This window comes from Pristiophorus japonicus, chromosome 11 (assembly GCF_044704955.1).
Source record: "Pristiophorus japonicus isolate sPriJap1 chromosome 11, sPriJap1.hap1, whole genome shotgun sequence".
NCBI lineage: Eukaryota > Metazoa > Chordata > Chondrichthyes > Pristiophoridae > Pristiophorus > Pristiophorus japonicus.
In genome coordinates this window covers 27,609,005-27,630,957 of record NC_091987.1, presented here as the reverse complement: position 1 = coordinate 27,630,957, position 21,953 = coordinate 27,609,005, and the positions used below count along the sequence as shown (strand labels likewise).

At 49.3% G+C, this 21,953-nt stretch overlaps 1 protein-coding gene across 1 annotated transcript in view; it reads left to right on the top strand.

Moving 5' to 3' along the window:
• Positions 1-21,953, top strand: part of LOC139275520 (retinol dehydrogenase 13-like) — a 46,002-nt gene that overhangs the window by 9,711 nt on the left and 14,338 nt on the right. Inside the window, exons 3-4 of the mRNA XM_070892690.1 lie at positions 9,138-9,227; positions 9,948-10,139. Coding sequence (XP_070748791.1) covers positions 9,138-9,227; positions 9,948-10,139 — 282 coding nt within the window. The remainder of the gene's footprint in view (positions 1-9,137; positions 9,228-9,947; positions 10,140-21,953) is intronic.

Below are 21,953 nucleotides of genomic sequence, written 5' to 3'. Positions count from 1 at the left end.
GCAAAGTGTGTTAAAAAGACAAGCCTGAAGGCTCTGTGCCTCAATGCGAGGAGTATTCGGAATAAGGTGGACGAATTAACTGCGCAGACAGCAGTTAATGGATATGATGTAATTGGCATCACAGAGACATGGCTCCAGGGTGACCAAGGCTGGGAACTCAACATCCAGGGGTATTCATCATTTAGGAAGGATAGGCAGAGAGGAAAAGGAGGCGGGGTGGCGTTGCTGGTTAAAGAGGAAATTAATGCAATAGTAAGGAGAGACATTAGCCTGGATGATGTGGAATCGGTATGGGTGGAGCTGCGGAATACCAAAGGGCAGAAAATGCGAGTGGGAGTTGTGTACAGGCCACCAAACAGTAGTAGTGAGGTCGGGGACAGCATATAAAAGAAATAAGGGATGTGTGCAATAAAGGTACAGCAGTTATCATGGGTGACTTTAATCTACATATTGATTGGGCTAACCAAACTGGTAGCAATATGGTGGAGGAGGATTTCCTGGAGTGTATTAGCGATGGTTTTCTCGACCAATATGTCGAGGAACCAACTCGGGAGCTGGCCATCCTAGACTGGGTGATGTGTAATGAGAAAGGACTAATTAGCAATCTTGTTGTGTGAGGCCCCTTGGGGAAGAGTGACCATAATATGGTTGAATTCTTTATTAAGTTGGAGAGTGACACAGTTAATTCAGAAACCAGGGTCCATAAACTTAAGGAAAGGTAACCACGACGGTATGAGGCGTGAATTGGCAAGAATAGACTGGCAAAGGACACTTAAAGGGTTGATGGTGGATAAGCAGTGGCAAACATTTAAAGATCACATGCATGAACTTCAGCAATTGTACATCCCTATCTGGAGTAAAAATAAAATGGGGAAGGTGGCTCAACCGTGGCTAACAAGGAAAATTAAGGATAGTGTTAAAACCAAGGAAGAGGCATATAAATTGGCTAAAAAAAGCAATAAACCTGAGGACTGGGAGAAATTTAGAATTCAACAGAGGAGGACTAAGGGCTTAATTAAGAGGGGGAAAGTAGAGTACGAGAGCAAGCTTGCAGGGAACATAAAAACTGACTGCAAAAGCTTCCATGAATATGTGAAGAGAAAAAGATTAGTGAAGACAAACGTAGGTCCCTTGCAGTCAGATTCAGGTGAATTTATAATGGGGAACAAAGAAATGGCAGAACAATTGAACAAATACTTTGGTTCTCTCTTCACGAAGGAAGACACAAATAACCTTCCGAATGTACTCGGGGTCAATGAGTCTAGTGAGAAGGAAGAACCGAAGGATATCATTATTAGGCGGGAAATTGTGTTTGGGAAATTGATGGGATTGAAGGCCGATAAATCCCCGGGGCCTGATAGTCTGCATCCCAGAGTACTTAAGGAAGTGGCCCTAGAAATAGTGGATGGATTGGTGGTCATTTTCCAACAGTCTATCGACTCTGGATCAGTTCCTATGAACTGGAGGGTAGGTAATGTAACACCACTTTTTAAAAAAGGAGGGAGAGAGAAAACGTGTAATTATAGACCGGTTAGCCTGACATCGGTAGTGGGGAAAATGTTGGAATCAATCATTAAGGACGAAATAGCAACGCATTTGGAAAGCAGTGACAGGATCGGTCCAACCAGCATGGATTTATGAAAGGGAAATCATGCTTGACGAATCTTCTGGAATTTTTTGAGGATGTAACCAGCAGAGTGGACAAGGGATGTGGTGTATTTGGACTTTCAAAAGGCTATTGACTAGGTCCTGCACAAGAGATTGGTGTGCAAAGTCAAAGCGCATGGTATTGGGGGTAATATACTGACGTGAATAGAGAACTGGTTGGCAGACAGGAAGCAGAGAGTCGGGATAAACGGGTCCTTTTCAGAATGGTAGGCAGTGACTAGTGGAGTGCCGCAGGGCTTAGTGCTGGGACCCCAGCTATTTACAATATACATTAACGATTCAGACGAAGGAATTGAGTGTAATATCTCCAAGTTTGCAGATGACACTAAACTGGCTGGCGGTGTGAGCTGTGAGGAGGACGCCAGGAGGCTGCAGGGTGACTTGGACAGGTTAGGTGAGTGGACAAATACATGGCAGATGCAGTATAATGTGGATAAATGTGAGGTTATCCATTTTGGTGGCAAAAACATGAAGGCAGAATATTATCTGAATGGCAGCAGATTAGGAAAAGGGGAGGTGCAACGAGACCTGGGTGTCATGGTACATCAGTCATTGAAAGTTGGCATGCTCGTACAGCATCAGTGAAGAAGGCAAATGGTATGTTGGCCTTCATAGCTAGGGGATTTGAGTATAGGAGCAGGGAGGTCTTACTGCAGTTGTACAGGGCCTTAGTGAGACCTCACCTGGAATATTGCATTCAGTTTGGTCTCCTTCTCTGAGGAAGGACGTTCTTGCTATTGAGAAAGTGCAGCAAAGGTACACCAGACTGATTCCAGGGATGGCTGGACTGTCATATGAGGAGAGACAGGATCAACTGGGACTTTATTCACTGGAGTTTAGAAGGATGAGAGGGGATCTCATAGAAACGTATAAGATTCTGACGGGACTGGACAGGTTAGATGCGGGAAGAATGTTCCCGATGTTGGGGAAGTCCAGAACCAGGGGACACAGTCTTAGGATAAGGGGCAGGCCATATAGGACTGAGATGAGGAGAAACTTCTTCACTCAGAGAGTTGTTAACCTGTGGAATTCCCTGCCGCAAAGAGTTGTTGATACGAGTTCATTGCATATATTCAAGAGGGAGTTAGATATGGCCCTTACGTCTAAGGGGATCAAGGGGTATGGAGAGAAAGGAGGAAAGGGGTACTGAGGGAATGATCAGCCATGTTCTATTGAATGGCGGTGCAGGCTCGAAGGGCCGAATGGCCTACTCCTGCACCTATTTTCTCTGTTTCTATGTTTCCCAGTCTGATTCCAGACTCAAGCGCACTCCCAGTCTGATCCTGCAGTCAGTCCCACTCCCAGTCTGATCCGGGACTCTCAGTCCCACGGCCAGGCTCGTCCCGAACTTAGTCGCACTCAGAGCCTGATTCCGGACTCAGTCCCATTCCCGGTCTGATCCCGGATACTGGGACCCACTCCCAGGCTGATCCCGGACTCTCAGTCCCACTCACAGTCCGATCCCAAAGTCAGTCCCTCTCCCAGTCTGATCCCGGACTCTCAGTCTAATCCCAGTCTGATCATGGACCCTCAGTCCCACTCCCAGTCCCACTGCCAATCTGATCCCAGTGTCAGTCCCACTTCCAGTCTGATCCCGGACTCAGTCCCACCCCCGGTCTGATCCCGGACTCAGTCCCACTCCCGGTATCAGTCTCCCTCCCAACCTGCTCCCGGTCTGAGACCGTCTCAGTCCCACTCCCAGTCTGGTCCCAGTCTCAGTCCCACTTGCGAACTGATCCCGGACACTCAGTCCCACTCCCAGTTCGATCCCGGACTATGCCCCACTCCCAGTCTGATCCCTGAGCCTATCCCAATCCCAGTATGATCGCGGAGTCAGTCCCACTCACAGTCTGATCCCGGACTCTCAGTCTGATCCCAGTCTGAAGATGTACGCTCAGTCCCACTCCCAGTCTGATCCCGGACTCTAATTCTGATCCCAGTCCGATTCCGGAGTCAGTCCCAGTCCCGGTCTGATCCCGGAGTCAGTCCCACTCCCAGTCTGATCTCAGAGTCAGTCCCACTCCCAGTCTCATCCAGGCCTCAGTCCAACTCCCAGTCTGATCCTGGAGTCAGTCCCACTCGCAGTTCCACTCCCAGTCAGAGCCCGGACTCAGTCCCACTCCCAGTCTGATCCCAAACTCAGTCCCACTCCCGGTCTGATCCTGGACTCAGTCCCACTCCCAGTGTGATGCCGGTGTCAGTCCCACTCCCGGTCTGATCCCGGAGTCAGTCCCACTCCCAGTCTGATCCCGGAGTCAGTCCCACTCCCAGTCTGATCCCGGACTCTCAGTCCCACTCCCAGTCTGATGCCGGTCTCTCAGTCCCACTCCCAGTCTGATCCCGTACTCTCAGTCTGATCCCAGTCTCATCCCGGACTCTCAGTCCCACTCCAAATCTGATCCCGTAGTCAGTAACACACACAGTCTGATCCCGGACTCAGTCCCATTCCCAGTCTGATTCCAGAGTCAGTCTCACTCCCAGTCTGATCCCGGAGTCAGTCCCACTCCCAGTCTAATCTGGACTCAGTCCCACTCCCAATCTGATTCCGGAGTCAGTCGCACTCCCGGTCTGATGCCGGAGACAGTCCCAGTCCCAATCTGGTCCCAGACTCAGCCCCACTCCTGGTCTGATCCCAGACTCAGTCCCACTCCCAGTCTGATCCCGGACTCATTCCCACTTCCAGTCTGATCTCGGACTGGCTTCCACTCCCAGTCTAATCCTGGTGTCAGTCCCACTCACGGTCTGATCCCGGAGTCAGTCCCATTCCCAGTCTTATCCCGGACTGAGTTCCATTCTCAGTCCCACTTCCAGTTTGATCCCGGAGCCTGGTCTGATCCCAGACTCAGTTCCACTCCCAGTCTGATCCCGGACTCAATCCCACTTCCAGTCTGATCTCGGACTGGCTCCCACTCCCAGTCTAATCCCGGTGTCAGTCCCACTCACGGTCTGATCCCGGAGTCAGTCCCACGCCCAGTCTCATCCGGACCTCAGTCCCACTCCCAGTCTGATCCTGGAGTCAGTCCCATTCGTAGTCCCACTCCCTGCCTGATCCCGGACTCAGTCCCACTCCCGGTCTGATACCGGAGTCAGTCCCACTTTTCGTCCCACTCCTATGCAGGGAGACAGAGGGAATTAAAATGGAGGCAGAAGCAAAAGATAGAAAGGAGAACAGTAAAAGTGGAGGGCAGAGAAACCCAAGGCAAAAAACAAAAAGGGCCACATTACAGCAAAATTCTAAAAGGGCAAAGTGTGTTAAAAAGACAAGCCTGGAGGCTCTGTGCCTCAATGCGAGGAGTATTCGGAATAAGGTGGATTAATTAACTGCGCAGACAGCAGTTAATGGATATGATGTAATTGGCATCACGGAGACATGGCTCCAGGGTGACCAAGGCTGGGAACTCAACATCCAGGGGTATTCAATATTTAGGAAAGATAGGCAGAGAGGAAAAGGAGGCGGGGTGGCGTTGCTGGTTAAAGAGGAAATTAATGCAATAGTAAGGAGGGACATTAGCCTGGATGATGTGGAATCGGTATGGGTGGAGCTGCGGAATACCAAAGGGCAGAAAATGCGAGTGGGAGTTGTGTACAGGCCACCAAACAGTAGTAGTGAGGTCGGGGACAGCATATAAAAGAAATAAGGGATGTGTGCAATAAAGGTACAGCAGTTATCATGGGTGACTTTAATCTACATATTGATTGGGCTAACCTAACTGGTAGCAATGAGGTGGAGGAGGATTTTCTGGAGTGTATTAGCGATGGTTTTCTCGACCAATATGTCCAGGTAATCAGGAAGGCGAATGGAATGTTGGCCTTCATTGTGAGAGGGATGGAGTACAAAAGCAGGGAGGTCCTTCTGCAACTGTATAGGGTATTGGTGAGACCGCACCTGGAGTAGTACTGCGTGCAGTTTTGGTCACCTTACTTAAGGAAGGATATACTAGCTTTGGAGGGTGTACAGAGACGATTCACTAGGCTGATTCCGGAGATGAGGAGGTTACCTTATGATGATAGTTTGAGTAGACTGGGTCTTTACTCATTGGAGTTCGAAGGATGAGGGATGATCTGAAAGAAACATTTAAAATAATGAAAGGGATAGACAAGATAGAGGCAGAGAGGTTGTTTCCTCTGGTGGTGGCGACTAGAACTAGGGGGCACAGCCTCAAAATACGGGGGAGCCAATTTAAAACCGAGTTGAGAGGGAATTGCTTCTCCCAGAGGATTGTGAATCTGTGGAATTCTCTGCCCAGGGTAGCAATTGAGGCTAGCTCATTGAATGTATTCAAGTCACAGATAGATAGATTTTTAACCAATAAGGGAATTAAGGGTTATGGGGAGCGGGCGGGTAAGTGGAGCTGAGTCCACGGCCAGATCAGCCATGATCTTGTTGAATGGTGGAGCAGGCTCGAGGGGCTCAATGGCCTACTCCTGTTCCTAATTCTTACGTTCTTATGTTATGTCGAGGAACCAACTAGGGAGCTGGCCATCCTAGACTGGGTGATGTGTAACGAGAAGGGACTAATTAGCAATCTTGTTGTGTGAGGCCCCTTGGGGAAGAGTGACCATAATATGGTTGAATTCTTTATTAAGATCGAGAGTGACACAGTTAATTCAGAAACCAGGGTCCTGAACTTGAGGAAAAGTAACTTCGATGGTATGAGGCGTGAATTAGCAAGAATAGACTGGCAAAGGATACTTAAAGGGTTGACGGTGGATAAGCAGTGGCAAACATTTAAAGATCACATGGATGAACTTCAGCAATTCTACATCCCTGTCTGGAGTAAAAATAAAACGGGGAAAGTGGCTCAACCGTGGCTCACAAAGAAAATTAAGGTTAGTGTTAAAACCAAGGAGGAGGCATATAAATTGGCTAAAAAAAGCAATAAACCTGAGGGCTGGGAGAAATTTAGAATTCAACAGAGGAGGACTAAGGCTTTAATTAAGAGGGGGAAAATAGAGTACGAGAGGAAGCTTGCAGGGAACATAAAAACTGACTGCAAAAGCTTCCATGAATATGTGAAGAGAAAAAGATTAGTGAAGACAAACGTAGTTCCCTTGATGTCGGATTAAGGTGAATTTATAATGGGGAACAAAGAAATGGCAGAACAATTGAACAAATACTTTGGTTCTCTCTTCACGAAGGAAGACACAAATAACCTTCCGAATGTACTAGGGGTCAATGGGTCGAGTGAGAAGGAGGAACTGAAGGATATCATTATTAGGCGGGAAATTGTGTTTTGGAAATTGATGGGATTGAAGGCCGATAGATCCCTGGGGCCTGATAGTCTGCATCCCAGAGTACTTAAGGAAGTGGCCCTAGAAATAGTGGATGCATTGGTGGTCATTTTCCAACAGTCTATCAACTCTGGATCAGTTACTATGGACTGGAGGGTAGGTAATGTCACACCACTTTTTAAAAAAGGAGGGAGAGAGAAGACGCGTAATTATAGACCGGTTAGCCTGACATCAGTAGTGGGGAAAATGTTGGAATCAATCATTAAGGATGAAAAAGCAGCACATTTGGAAAGCAGTGACAGGATCGGTCCAACCAGCATGGATTTATGAAAGGGAAATCATGTTTGACGAATCTTCTGGAATTTTTTGAGGATGTAACCAGCAGAGTGGACAAGGGAGAACCAGTGGATGTGGTGTATTTGGACTTTCAAAAGGCTATTGACAAGGTCCCCCACAAAAGATTGGTGTGCAAAGTCAAAGCGCATGGTATTGGGGGTAATATACTGACGTGGATAGAGAACTGGTTGGCAGACAGGAAGCAGAGATTCGGGATAAACGGGTCCTTTTCAGAATGGCAGGTAGTGACTAGTGGAGTGCCGCAGGGCTCAGTGCTGGGAGCCCAGCTCTTTACAATATACATTAACGATTCAGACGAAGGAATTGAGTGTAATATCTCCAAGTTTGCAGATGACACTAAACTGGGTGGCGGTGTGAGCTGTGAGGAGGACGCCAGGAGGCTGCAGGATGACTTGGACAGGTTAGGTGAGTGGACAAATACATGGCAGATGCAGTATAATGTGGATAAATGTGAGGTTATCCACTTTGGTGGCTAAAACACGAAGGCAGAATATTATCTGAATGGCGGCAGATTAGGAAAAGGGGAGGTGCAACGAGTCCTGGGTGTCATGGTTCATCAGTCATTGAAATTTGGCATGCAGATACAGCAGGCGGTGAAGAAGGCAAATGGTATGTTGGCCTTCATAGCTAGGGGATTTGAGTATAGGAGCAGAGAGGTCTTACTGCAGTTGTACAGGGCCTTAGTGAGGCCTCACCTGGAATATTGTGGTCAGTTTGGTCTCCCTATCTGAGAAAGGATGTTCTTACTATTGAGGGAGTGCCGTAAAGGTACACCAGACTGATTCCAGGGATGGCTGGACTGACATATGAGGAGAGACAGGATCAACTGGGCCTGTTTTCACTGGAGTTTAGAAGGATGAGAGGGGATCTCATAGAAATGTATAAGATTCTGATGGGACTGGACAGGTTAGATGCAGGAAAAATGTTCCCGATGTTGGGGAAGTCCAGAACCAGGGGACGTAGTCTTAGGCTAAGGGGCAGGCCATATAGGACTGAGATGAGGAGAAACTTCTTCACTCAGAGAGTTGTTAACCTGTGGAATTCCCGGCCGCAAAGAGTTGTTGATGCCAGTTCATTGCATATATTTAAGAGGGAGTTAGATATGGCCCTTACGTCTAAGGGGATCAAGGGGTATGGAGAGAAAGCAGGAAAGGGGTACTGAGAGAATGATCAGCCATGATCTTATTGAATGACGGTGCAGGCTCGAAGGACTGAATGGCCTACTCCTGCACCTATTTTCTATATTTCTATGCTTCCCAGTCTGATTCCAGACTCAAGCGCACTCCCAGTCTGATCCTGCAGTTTGTCCCACTCCCTGTCTGATCCCAGAGTCAGTCCAACTCCCTGTCTGATACTGGAATCAGTCCCACTCTCAGTCCCACTCTCAATCTAATCCCGGACTCAGTCCCACCCCCAGTATGATTCCTGACTCAGTCCCACTCCCGGTCTGATCCTGTACTCAGTCTCACTTCCAGTCTGATCCCAGACTCAGTCCCACGTCCAGTCTGATCCCGGAGTCAGTCCCACTCCCAGTTTGATCCCGGACTCAGTTCCACTCCTGGTCTGATACCAAACTCTCAGTCCCACTCCCGGTCTGTTCCGTGCCTCATTCCCACTCCCAGTCTGATCCCGGACTCAGTCCCACTCCTGGTCTGATCCCGGACTCAGTCCCACTTCCGGTCTGATACCGAACTCTCAGTCGCACTCCCGGTCTGATCCCAGACTCAGTCCCACACCCGGTCTGATCCCGCCCTGTTCTCAGCCTGAAAGCGGGGATGAAAATATCGGCAGTGTGTTTACAGCAGGGTGGGATGTTGGGGGCTGTGTGATGGACAATTGTTGGGGATCTGGATTGAATACAGCCATGTCTTCTCTCTCAGGTTTGAAGCTCACGATCTCCTCGGAGGGTTTGGAACTGACCTTTGCCACCAACCACCTGGGGCCATTCCTCCTGACATCGCTGCTGCTGGGTGAGTGATTGGCTCAGCATTGCTGACAATACAGCTTCATCAGGGCACACAGAGCAGGCCCAGACTGGGCCCTGTTCCACAGGGGCACAACTGGAAAGCAGAGACATTATATTCAACTTGTAACCAACCTCGGTTAGACCCCCCTCGGATTGCTGTCAGTAGTTCTGTTCTCCATTTTATAAAAAGGATGTGGAGGCACTGGGGAGGCTGCAGACACGATTTACAAGGACCATACCAGAAGTGAGAAGCTATATTGATCAGGAAAGATTGAATAGGCTGGGGCACTTTTCTCCAGGAAAGAGAAGTCTGAGAGTTGACCTGATGAAGGGCTTCCAGATTAAAAAAGGGTTTGATCGGGTAGATTTAGAGAAGATGTTCCCAGTTGTGGGGAGAGCAGAACTAGGGGCCATCAATAACAGACAGTCACTAATAAATCCAATGGTGAATTCAGGAAAAACTTCTTTACCCAGAGAGTGTTGAGAATGTGGAACTCGCTGCCACAGGGAGGGGTTGATGCGAATAGTATCGATGTATTTAGGGGAAGCTGGATAAACACATGGGGGAGCGAGGAATAGAAGGATACGGTGACGTGGTGAGATGGAGAAGGTGGGAGGGCTGGTGTGGAGCATAAACCCCGGCACAAAGCGGTGGGACCCAATGGCCTGTGTCAGTGATGTATATTCCATGTCGTTCCGTCACAATCTCATGTGTAATTTCCAGATTTGCTGAAGAGCTCGCAGAATGCACGGATTGTGAATCTGTCTTCGGTAATTCACAGAGAGGGGGAGATAGACTTCAGGCACATGAGAGGGCAGAATCTGCCGAGCTCCTGGAAAGATGTGAAGTACAGCAACACCAAACTAATGAATGTCCTGTTCACACTGGAGTTGTCCAATCAACTGCGCCACACAGGTAGGGACAGCATTGAGAGGTGGGCTGGGGGGGGGGTGGGCTCAGTGTTCACTCTGACACTCAATACTGTGCATTTACGAGGGCCGCAATCATTACTCATCCACAGGCCTCCGATAATAATCCAGAGAACATCAGTTCAGTTCCCACAGCGGCACTTTCAGAATTTCAGTTCAGTCAATAAAAAGCTGTGGTGACCATGAAGCTGTCAGATTGTCTTAAAAACCCAACTGGTTCACGAATATCCTTTAGGGAAAGAAACCTGCCGTCCTTACCCGGTCTGGGCCGATTTGTCCCAAACCCACGTGGTTAACTCTTAACTGCCCTCAGTTGTATCAAGAAGGCAGCTCCCAACGACCTTCTCAGGGCAATTAGGCGTGGGCAATAAATACTGGCCTTACCAGCAGCGCCCGCATCATAGAATTAGAGAATCTTCAAAACTTACAGCATGAGAGGAGGCCATTCGGCCCATCGTGTCCGCGCCGGCCAACAAAGATCTACCCAGCCTAACCCCACCTTCCAGCACCAGGTCCGTAGCCCTGTAACTTACGGCTCTTTAAGTTCATATCCAAGAACTTTTTAAATGTGGTGAGGGTTTCTGCCTCTACCACCCTTTCAGGTAGTGAGTTCCAGACCCCCACTGCCCTCTGGGTGAATAAAAATTCCTCATCTCCCCTCTAATCCATCTACCAATTACTTTAAATCGATGCCCCCTGGTTATTGAACCCTCTGCTAAGGGAAATAAGCCATTGCTATCCACTCTATCCAGACCCCTCATAATTTTATACACCTCAATAAGGTCTCCCCTCAGCCTCCTCTGTTCCAAGGAAAACAACCCCAGCCTATCCAATCTGTCCTCAAAGCTAAAATTCTCCAATCCAAGCAACATCCTGGTAAATTTCCCTTGTACCCTCTCCAGTGCAATCACACTCTTCCTGGAATATGGCGAGCAGAACTGCACGCAGTACTCCAGCTGTGGCTGAACCAGTGTTTTATACAGTTCTAGTATAACTTCCCTGCTCTTGTATTCTGTGCCTCAGCTAATAAAGGCAAACATTCCGTATGCCTTTTTAACTACCTTATCGACCTGTCCTGCTACCTTTAAGGATCTGTGGACATGCACTGCCAGGTCCCTCTGTTCCTCACTGAGGCTGTGAGTGCTGGATGTGGCTGAAATGAAAACGTTCTTACCTTCATAATTTTAGTTAGATCATTGAACTTATTTCTACCATATCTGCCAAGCACTTGGTACACTGCACCTAGCATTGACACCCTCAGCTATCTCCTCCCACTGTGTCCCTTCCTTTCCCGAGCCCACCCAACCAAACTTCCCCAAAGGTTCCCCCCTGCCGTAGCCCTGAACTTTCTCCTCTTTCTCTCTGATCTCCCCTCATGCACTCTCCGCACTCATCCAGTCCATGAGATCCACTTCCTGCTCCCCTGACCCTATTCCCATCAAACTGCTGACCACACAACTTCCTTTTCTGGCTCCCATGGTAGCCGACATTGTTAACGGTTCTCTGTCCTCAGGTACTGTCCCCCTCTCCCTTAAATCTTCCATCATCACCCCCTCTCCTCAAAAACCAACCCTTGTCCCATCCATCCTTTCAAATTACCACCCCATATCCAACCTCCCTTTCCTCTCCAAAGTCCTTGAACGTGTTGTCACCTCCCAAACCATGCCCACCCTTCCCAGAACTCCATGTTTCAATCCGTCCAATCCGGTTCTCGCCCCTGACACAGAACCGAAACGGCTCTCATCAAAGTCACAAATGACATCCTTTGTGAGTGTGACAAAGGTAAACTCTCCCTCCTTGTCCTCCTGGACCTGTCTGCAGCCTTTGACACAGTTGACCACTCCATCCTCCTCCAACGCCTCTCCACCATTGTCCAGCTGGGTGGGACTGCACTCGCCTGGTTCCATTCTTATCTATCTAATCGTAGGCAAAGAATCACCTGCAACAGCTTCTCTTCCCGCTCCCGCATCGTTACCTCTGGTGTGCCCCAAGGATCTGTCCTTGGCCCCCTCCTATTTCTCATCTATATGCTGCCCCTTGACGACATCATCCGAAAACACGGAGTCAGTTTCCACATGTACGCTGACGACACCCAGCTCTACCTCACCACCACTTCTCTCGACCCCTCCTCGGTGTCTAACTTGTCAGACTGCTTGTCCGACATCCAGTACTGGATGAACAGAAATGTTTTCCAATTAAATATTGGGAAGACCGAGGCCATTGTCTTCGATGCACACCACAAACTGCATTCCCCAGCCAATGACTCCATCCCTCTCCCCAACCTCTGTCTGAGACTGAACCACACTGTTCACAACCTCGGTGTCATATTTGACCTGAAATGAGTTTGGGACCACATATCCACGGTATAACTAAAACCGTATATTTCCACCTCGGGAACATCGCCCGTCTCCCCCCCTGCCTCAGCTCTTCTGCTTCTGAAACCCTCATTTATCCTCCCCGCCTCTCTCTCTCCCTCTCTTTCCTCCTTTAAGACGTTCCTTAAAACCTCCCGCATTGACCAAGCTTTTGGTTACGTGCCCTAATTTCTCCTTATGCTCCTTGGTGTCACATTATTTTTTAATGCTCCTATGAAGTACCTTGGGATGTTTCACTCGGTTAAAGGCGCTATATAAATACAACAGGGCCCAGATTGGCTCTGGCCCTGATTGGGGGCAGTAACCTTTCTGAGCCCGGCGCCCAGCGCAGAAGTCCCGCCCTGGAAGTGAAATTGGGGTCACCGCCCCTCACAGGAAGTGGCGTGCCATCCCACGCACTCTACTCCCTCTCGGGGTGGGATCGGGGGCGTGAGGTGGACACAACGCGGAGCGCCACGTGGCCTCTTCACGTTTCAACAGCTCTCCTCTTCCGTCAAAGGGGAGGGAGGGAGTGATGGTATGTGGTCTGCAGGCCCTTCGATGTCCTCCACTGCCACAGCCCCGGCCCAACACGAAGCATCAGGACAGCGGTCTGACCGGTAAGTGCGTTAAAAATAACTGATCGCGGCGCAGCGAACCTCCCCTTTAACATCCGCCCCGTGTTCATGACCCGTGAGGCTGACCCAGCCATGGCCCTCATGGGGGGGCTGCCCGATTTCTGCCAAGGGGCAGAAATACCTCACTGTGTGGTGAAGATGGGTCGCCCCACACAACGATGGTGTTACCACTGGAGGCACACAACGGCACGGGTCGTGACCTCCTAGAGGATGAAATGTTTTAAACATCGATTCCTCGACTACCGTAATCTATTTTCTGTCAAGTATCGCTGTAAATCTAAGTTATGCATAGTCATCGCGCGCCCAGAAACATTACAGACTGCACTCCGCAGATAGCATATCATAATCAGTACAAGAAAGGTTAATATCATTTGCATAGGTAAGATTGCCACAGAGATCATTGTGTACAATGGGTGCTGACCCAGGTTATATGTCGGTTCCCAACAGCTGCTACTCCCTAGGGCCACAATCTCTCTCTGTCTTCCATCATTGCTTTGCTGCTTTTAAACTAAGTGTACTTGTGAAGTTGTAGTTCTGTCTATAACAGCTTTAAGATTTAGGGATAAGGGCAGAATTCGATGTCCAAAGTTAGCCACCACTCTTGGGCCTTCTTCTTGCATTGAAAAGTTCACTTCGTTCGGTGATGTTGTGAATTATCACAGGTAGGAGGGTTTTGCTGCCTATACGGACTGTTTGTGTGGGTTTAAAGCAAGAGGTCGGATAATCTATTGGACATTCATCCTGCCCATGCTGGTTTGATTTTGCCTGAGTGGTGACGCAATCGGTGCTCATCTGTAAATAAACGTAATGGCCCAGAAATCCCGCTTTCTCCTTCCCGCCGGCATTCAACTAGATTTTGGAGAAAAAATACGCACCTACCTGAAGCTTCTGCGCCCACTCAAGTTCCCGATCCTCAGGCCTCCTCTCCCTGTGCGTCGCAGCACGTGCACATCGGCACGTCCGTAAGCTGGACTGGAGTCACATGGCTCTGGGCAGCCAATCAAGGTATAGTATTTTCTCATTCATAATAATGGGAACTCTGTAAGTTGGACTTCCCATTATTTTGATTGAGAAACCCCCCCCAAACACACAAAACACTAATAAAAAATAGAAAATATTTACTACTTATTTAAGATTCATTTAAATTAAAGTTATTAATGTCTTATAAAAAAATATATATTTTCCCGATTTTAAAAAAGTTTTTTAATTATGCCTTAAAATAAACTTACCGTAATGGGGAGGGTTTTAACAATAAAATATGTTTTCATAACTTGCGCCTGTAAAAGTAAGCTATGGCATGCTGTTATCAGGCGCTAGAGTTTTGAAGACATTTGCTGGGCAAGATATGTGCAAATCTTGGCCATGCCAATGTCCTTGCTCCCGATCTGGCTACGATCTATCGATGCCCTTCCCGGGTGCGAAGAAACTTCGTTCGGGCCCGGGATGTAGGGATTTCTGGCCCACCGTATCCAGTCTAATCCGCACCTCTGCACATTCCTACTACAGAGGGCTGAGTGTGAGTCTACTGTGGACCCACAAGCGGCCCGCCTTGGGTTCCTGACATCCCACCTGCACATGTAAACACCCATATTCAGTACAACACCCCATATCTGGACTGTCCCAGGTATCCTCTCACTTAATCAAGGCAAGTGGGGTTGATGCAAAGGACTTATGGACTCTTCCTGCAGTGTCCCTATCAATTCCACGCTCCATACCTCCCCAGGTGTCATCCTGTGTACCTGGAGCATCCACAACACTACAGGAACAACTGGCCCCATTCCCTCTCACCAAATATACTAGTCCCTGCTTCCTTGCATCCTTTACATTACAGCCCGAATCATAATGGAACCATTTCCTAATCACGGAATGGTTGAGGGATGTGGGGACCTGTTTGCATTCTATTTGACCTGACCATGCCATTACTTGATCCATGTCTGTATATTTCAGTTTTGTCTTGTGTGGTTATCAGCATAGTCTCTAACTCCTGTATGGTGTCTGAATCACCCTTATTCACACCAGACACAAGGCCTTTCAGCTGTTGTCTCCTTACCTCATCATGTTCCCACATAGTCTCTGTATCGACCCTGGTCAAGGCAGAGGCTCCCGCAGTGGCTCCTAGACCTAACCATTCTCCCAGACCTCTCTTCATTCTCAAATGGCCATTATTATGACCTGTTGCGTAAATCTATCCTACATCCTGTGATCCCACTTGTCTTGTGCATGGTTCTTATCCAAAAAATCCTTTACCATTTTCCTCACCAATTGGTCATAATATCCGCAATATCCTTTAGGCCAAATATTTCTGGGGAAGGGAATAGCACTAAAATTAAGAATGACCAGAATAATCTCATACCGAATGTCGCTATACAATTGCTGATAGCTATGGTGACAACCAATCCGTTTGATGGTCCTTTTGTCAATAATGGGTATCCCTCATGCCTGTTGCTGATGTTATCGCCTCTGTTCTTCCCCTGATCTCAGACTGTTGTATTTGTCCTGGCCTGGCTCCCCCTAGCTCTGCATTATAGCATCCCACCATTCCCCTGTGCCTTTGACCTATTTTAGGACAATTCAGTTTATTCAAGCGCTGTCCCAAATACTATTTGGGGTAATCTTAACCATCTCGTTGAACCTAAATCCTGGATCTACAGACTTCCCTTTTCCTAAGTGAAACTGGGGTTGCGAATGTTGTCTTTAGTACCTAGACACTCGATGTTAATCCCTTCGCTTTCTCTGGCCCGTATATTCAAAGTCACATCAGGCATGTTTCCGTGCTTACAATAATCACAGTACACAGTCATATCGCATCCATCTCCTGAAGCCGCTCCCCATTCTAACGATGCCGTTTTGTCGGTTGACACATCGACTCCTTTCCGGACGATGATAATGTTTGAGAACTGGTTGGTAACAGCAACAAGTATCACTGTCCCACCATGCGTCTGAGTCCCGTCACTTCGAGCACCCGAAGGAATAAAGTGCAGTATTTATTCTTTCACAATCTGTAACTGATTGATATGGTCGCACGTAGTTACTTTCCTTTTCTCCACTTCCCTTTAGTGTATTGAGCCAGATACACGGCTGGATCCAAGTTATCCACTATCGGGTAGGGACCCTTCCATTTGGGATCAAACACAGTATCCTTTCCCATAATTTAATACGACGCCACTGTCACCTATCTGATACTCAAAAGGTTGAACCTTCTTGTCAAAGTATTTCTTGATTTGGGTTTTAGATTTCCCTAAATTTTTTTACCACGTGTCGATTAACTCCACTGTGCGCTCCAACCAGGGGTGGTCCCATGGTTGTTGCGAGAGGGGGGTGGTTCCAATCAAAGTCAGGTGACCTGGCGACCTCACCAACCTCCAGTCATTGCCTGGTCAGGTGATATCCCTGTGGTCCTCTGTGGTGGGTGGCCCGAATTGCCATTAAACGCATCGGGACCATATGGACCCATTGAGTGGGGTGCTCTGTACACAATTTTCCTAACCTGGAGTTCAGTGTATGATTCCCGCTCTACTATCCCAGACGATTGGGTATGATGGCCTATATCTGGCTTATGTTTAATTTCTATAAGTTCCTGTAACTTGAAAAAAATTCAGCAGTGAAATGGGAGGCCTGATAGCTACCAACTTGAAGTGGTAGTCCACACCTCATCATAGGCAGTTCCTTGGAATCGAGGAAGACTTGCTTCCACTCTAAAAGTGAGTCCTCAGGTGGCTGAACAGTCCAATACGAGAATTACAGTCTCTGTTGCAAGTGGGACAGATAGTTGTTCAAGGAAAGGGTGGGTGGGACAGGTTGCCGCACGCTCCTTCTGCTGCCTGTGCTTGATTTCTGCATGCTCTCAGCGACGAGACTCGAGGCGCTCAGCGCCCTCCCGGATGCACTTCCTCCACTTAGGGCAGTCTTTGGCCAGGGACTCCCAGGTGTCGGTGGGGATGTTGCATTTTATCAGGGAGGCTTTGAGGGTGTCCCTGTAATGTTTCCTCTGCCCACCTTTGGCTCGCTTGCCCTGTAGGAGTTACGAGTAGAGCACTTGCTTTGGGAGTCTCGTGTCAGGCATGTGGACTATGTGGCCTGCCCAATGGAGCTGGTCAAGTGTGGTCAGTGCTTCAATGCTGGGGATGTTGGCATGATCGAGAACACTAACGTTGGTGCATCTGTCCTCCCAGGGGATTTGCAGGATCTTGCGGAGACATCGTTGGTGGCATTTCTCCAGCGACTTGAGGTGTCTACTGTACATGGTCCATGTCTCTGAGCCATACAGAAGGGCAGGTATTACTATAGCCCTGTAGAACATGAGCTTGGTGCCAGATTTGAGGTCCTGGTCTTCGAACACTCTTTTCCTCAGGTGACCGAAGGCTGCGCTGGTACACTGGAGGCAGTGTTAGACCTTGTCGTCGATGTCTGCCCTTGCTGATAATAGGGTCCCGAGGTATGAAAAGTGGTCCATGTTGTCCAGGGCCGCGCCGTGGATCTTGATGACTGAGGGGCAGTAGTGTGTGGTGGGGTCAGGTTGGTGGAGGACCTTTGTGTTACGGATGTTTAGTGTAAGGCCCATGCTTTTGTACGTCTCAGTGAAGATGTTAATGATGACTTGGAGTGCAGGCTCCATGTGCGCAGACACAAGCGTCGTCCGCGTAGTGTAGCTCGATGACAGAGGTTGGGATGGTCTTGGATCTGGCCTGGAGACAATGAAGGTTGAACAGATTTCCCACTGGTTCTGTAGTTTAGTTCCACTCCAGTGGTGAACTTGTTGAGTGCAAGGTGGAGCATTGTAGCGAGGAAGATCGAGAAGAGGGTTGGGGCGATGACGCAGCCCTGTTGACCCCAGTCTGGACGTGGATTGTGTCTGCAATGGATCCGTTGGGGTAAGGATCATGGCCTGCATGTCGTCGTGGAGCAGGCAGAGGATGGTGACGAACTTTTGGGGGCATCCAAAAAGGAGGAGGACGCTCCATAGTCCCTCACGTTAACAGTGTCAAAGGCCTTTTCAAGATCAAAGAGGGCCATGGACAATGTTGGTCCCCACCTACAGAACACCTCACTCAATAACACCTTGGCTGCAACAAGCGCGGTGTTGGATCGGGATGGGAAGGCTTCGATCCATTTAGTGAACTGGTCGATGATAACAAGGGCGTATTTATAATTACCCTGCGATAGTGGGAGAGGACCAATTTGAATATGAGTCCAAGGACTGGCTGGCTTCGAAGCAAGGCACGGTTGGAACAAGGGGATGGATTCTGCTGTAAACAAAGTAAGCATCATGAAACATATAAATTTACCGTCTCCTTCATATTAGGCCACCAGGCCGTGGAGGCAATTTTTGCAAAAGTGACTTCTGCTGAGTAATGACCTCCTGTGAGTGAAATAGGAACAATATTTAGTCTGTCAAGTGTGGGGGAATGCAGTCAATTGGGCCTTTATCTGGGGCCTGTTGATACAAGAGTTAGGGTTATGCACCATTTACCATCAGGAGGGTTTTGGAGACCCTAGTGGTGGGTGCTGGTAAAGGTTCACCTTGTTCATGGCCACTGATGACCATCGGATAGGAGCTGTGCTCTGTTTGAAGAGAAGCCAGGTCGAGAGCTGAGCTAACCATGGCAACTGGGACCCCCTCACGGTGTAACCGTAACGGCGAGTCATCCACTGGGACCCCCCTCACGGTGTAACCGGAGAGACCTGTCACCCACTGGGACCCCCTCACGGTGTAACCGGAGAGACCTGTCACCCACTGGGACACCCTCATGGTGTAAAGGGAGGGACCTGTCACCCACTGGGACCCCCTCACGGTGTAACCGGAGAGACCTGTCACCCACTGGGACCCCCTCATGGTGTAACCGGAGAGACCTGTCACCCACTGGGACCCCCTCACGGTGTAACCGGAGAGACCTGTCACCCACTGGGGTGCCCTCATGGTGTAACCGGAGAGACCTGTCATCCACTGGGACCCCCTCACGGTGTAAAGGGAGGGACCTGTCACCCACTGGGACCCCCCTCACAATGTAAAGGGAGGGACCTGTCACCCACTGGGACGCCCTCATGGTGTAACCGGAGGGACCTGTCACCCACTGGGACCCCCTCACGGTGTAACCGGAGAGACCTGTCACCCACTGGGACCCCCTCATGGTGTAACCGGAGAGACCTGTCACCCACTGGGACCCCCTCACGGTGTAACCGGAGAGACCTGTCACCCACTGGGACCCCCTCACGGTGTAACCGGAGAGACCTGTCACCCACTGGGACCCCCTCACGGTGTAAAGGGAGGGACCTGTCACCCACTGGGACCCCCCCTCACGGTGTAAACGGAGGGACCTGTCACCCACTGGGACCCCCCTCACAATGTAAAGGGAGAGACCTGTCACCCACTGGGACGCCCTCATGGTGTAACCGGAGGGACCTGTCACCCACTGGGACCCCCTCACGGTGTAAACGGAGGGACCTGTCACCCACTGGGACCCCCCTCACAATGTAAAGGGAGAGACCTGTCACCCACTGGGACGCCCTCATGGTGTAACCGGAGAGACCTGTCACCCACTGGGACGCCCTCATGGTGTAACCGGAGGGACCTGTCACCCACTGGGACCCCCTCACGGTGTAAATGGAGGGACCTGTCACCCACTGGGACCCCCCTCACGATGTAAAGGGAGGGACCTGTCAGCCACTGGGACCCCCCTCACGGTGTAACCGGAGGGACCTGTCAGCCACTGGGACCCCCCTCACGATGTAAAGGGAGGGACCTGTCAGCCACTGGGACCCCCCTCACGGTGTAACCGTAACGGCTTGTCATCCACTGGGACCCCCCTCACGATGTAAAGGGAGGGACCAGTCATCCACTGGGACCCCCCTCACGATGTAAAGGGAGGGACCTGTCAACCACTGGGACCCCCCTCACAATGTAAAGAGAGGGACCTGTCAACCACTGGGACCCCCCTCACAATGTAAAGGGAGGGACCTGTCAACCACTGGGACACCCCTCACGATGTAAAGGGAGGGACCTGTCATCCACTGGGACACCCCTCACGGTGTAACCGTAACAGCCTGTCACACACTGGGACCCCCCTCACGGTGTAAACGGAGGGACTCGCCTGTCAGAGCTGCTTCTCTAGCAGCAGAATCTGCCGCATTGTTCCTGAGGGTGTGAGCGGACTGGGGGGCGTTAACGTTGCCAACGTGACAGGCCTTTTGACGTTCCTGCAAAGCCTGCCACCGTATTGCTTCCAGTTTGGCTAGCCCAATCTATGTGCATATTAAAGTCATCCATTTATTGCACCATTATTGCATGCACCCCTAATTTCCTGTTTGATGCCCCCCCAACATCCTGGAGTGCATAAGGGATGGTTTTCTAGACCAATGTGTCGAGGAACCAACTAGGGGGGAGGCCATCTTAGACTGGGTGTTGTGTAATGAGAGAGGATTAATTAGCAATCTCATTGTGCGAGGCCCCTTGGGGAAGAGTGACCATGATATGGTGGAATTCTGCATTAGGGTGGAGAATGAAACAGTTAATTCAGAGACCATGGTCCAGAACTTAAAGAAGGGCAACTTTGAAGGTATGAGGTGTGAATTGGCTAGCATAGATTGGCGAATGATACTTAAGGGGTTGACTGTGGATGGGCAATGGCAGACATTTAGAGACCGCATGGATGAACTACAACAATTGTACATTCCTGTCTGGCGTAAAAATAAAAAAGGGAAGGTGGCTCAACCGTGGCTATCAAGGGAAATCAGGGATAGTATTAAAGCCAAGGAAGTGGCATACAAATTTGCCAGAAATAGCAGCGAACCCGGGGTCTGGGAGAAATTTAGAACTCAACAGAGGAGGACAAAGGGTTTGATTAGGGCAGGGAAAATGGAGTACGAGAAGAAGCTTGCAGGGAACATTAAGACGGATTGCAAAAGTTTCTATAGATATGTAAAGAGAAAAAGGTTAGTAAAGACAAACGTAGGTCCCCTGCAGTCAGAATCAGGGGAAGTCATAACGGGGAACAAAGAAATGGCAGACCAATTGAACAAGTACTTTGGTTCGGCATTCACTAAGGAGGACACAAACAACCTTCTGAATATAAAAGGGGTCGGAGGGTCTAGTAACGAGGAGGAACTGAGGGAAATCCTTATTAGTCGGGAAATTGTGTTGGGGGAATTGATGGGATTGAAGGCCGATAAATCCCCAGGGCCTGATGGACTGCATCCCAGAGTACTTAAGGAGGTGGCCTTGGAAATAGCGGATGCATTGACAGTCATTTTCCAACATTCCATTGACTCTGGATCAGTTCCTATGAAGTGGAGGGTAGCCAATGTAACCCCACTTTTTAAAAAAGGAGGGAGAGAGAAAACAGGGAATTATAGACCGGTCAGCCTGACCTCAGTAGTGGGTAAAATGATGGAATCAATTATTGAGGATGTCATAGCAGCGCATTTGGAAAGAGGTGACATGATAGGTCCAAGTCAGCATGGATTTGTGAAAGGGAAATCATGCTTGACAAATCTTCTGGAATTTTTTGAGGATGTTTCCAGCAGAATGGACAAGGGAGAACCAGTTGATGTGGTATATTTGGACTTTCAGAAGGCTTTCGACAAGGTCCCACACAAGAGATTAATGTGCAAAGTTAAAGCACATGGGATTGGGGGTAGTGTGCTGACGTGGATTGAGAACAGGTTGTCAGATATGAAGCAAAGAGTAGGAGTAAATGGGTACTTTTCAGAATGGCAGGCAGTGACTAGTGGGGTACCGCAAGGTTCTGTGTTGGGGCCCCAGCTGTTTACACTGTACATTAATGATTTAGACAAGGGGATTAAATGTAGTAT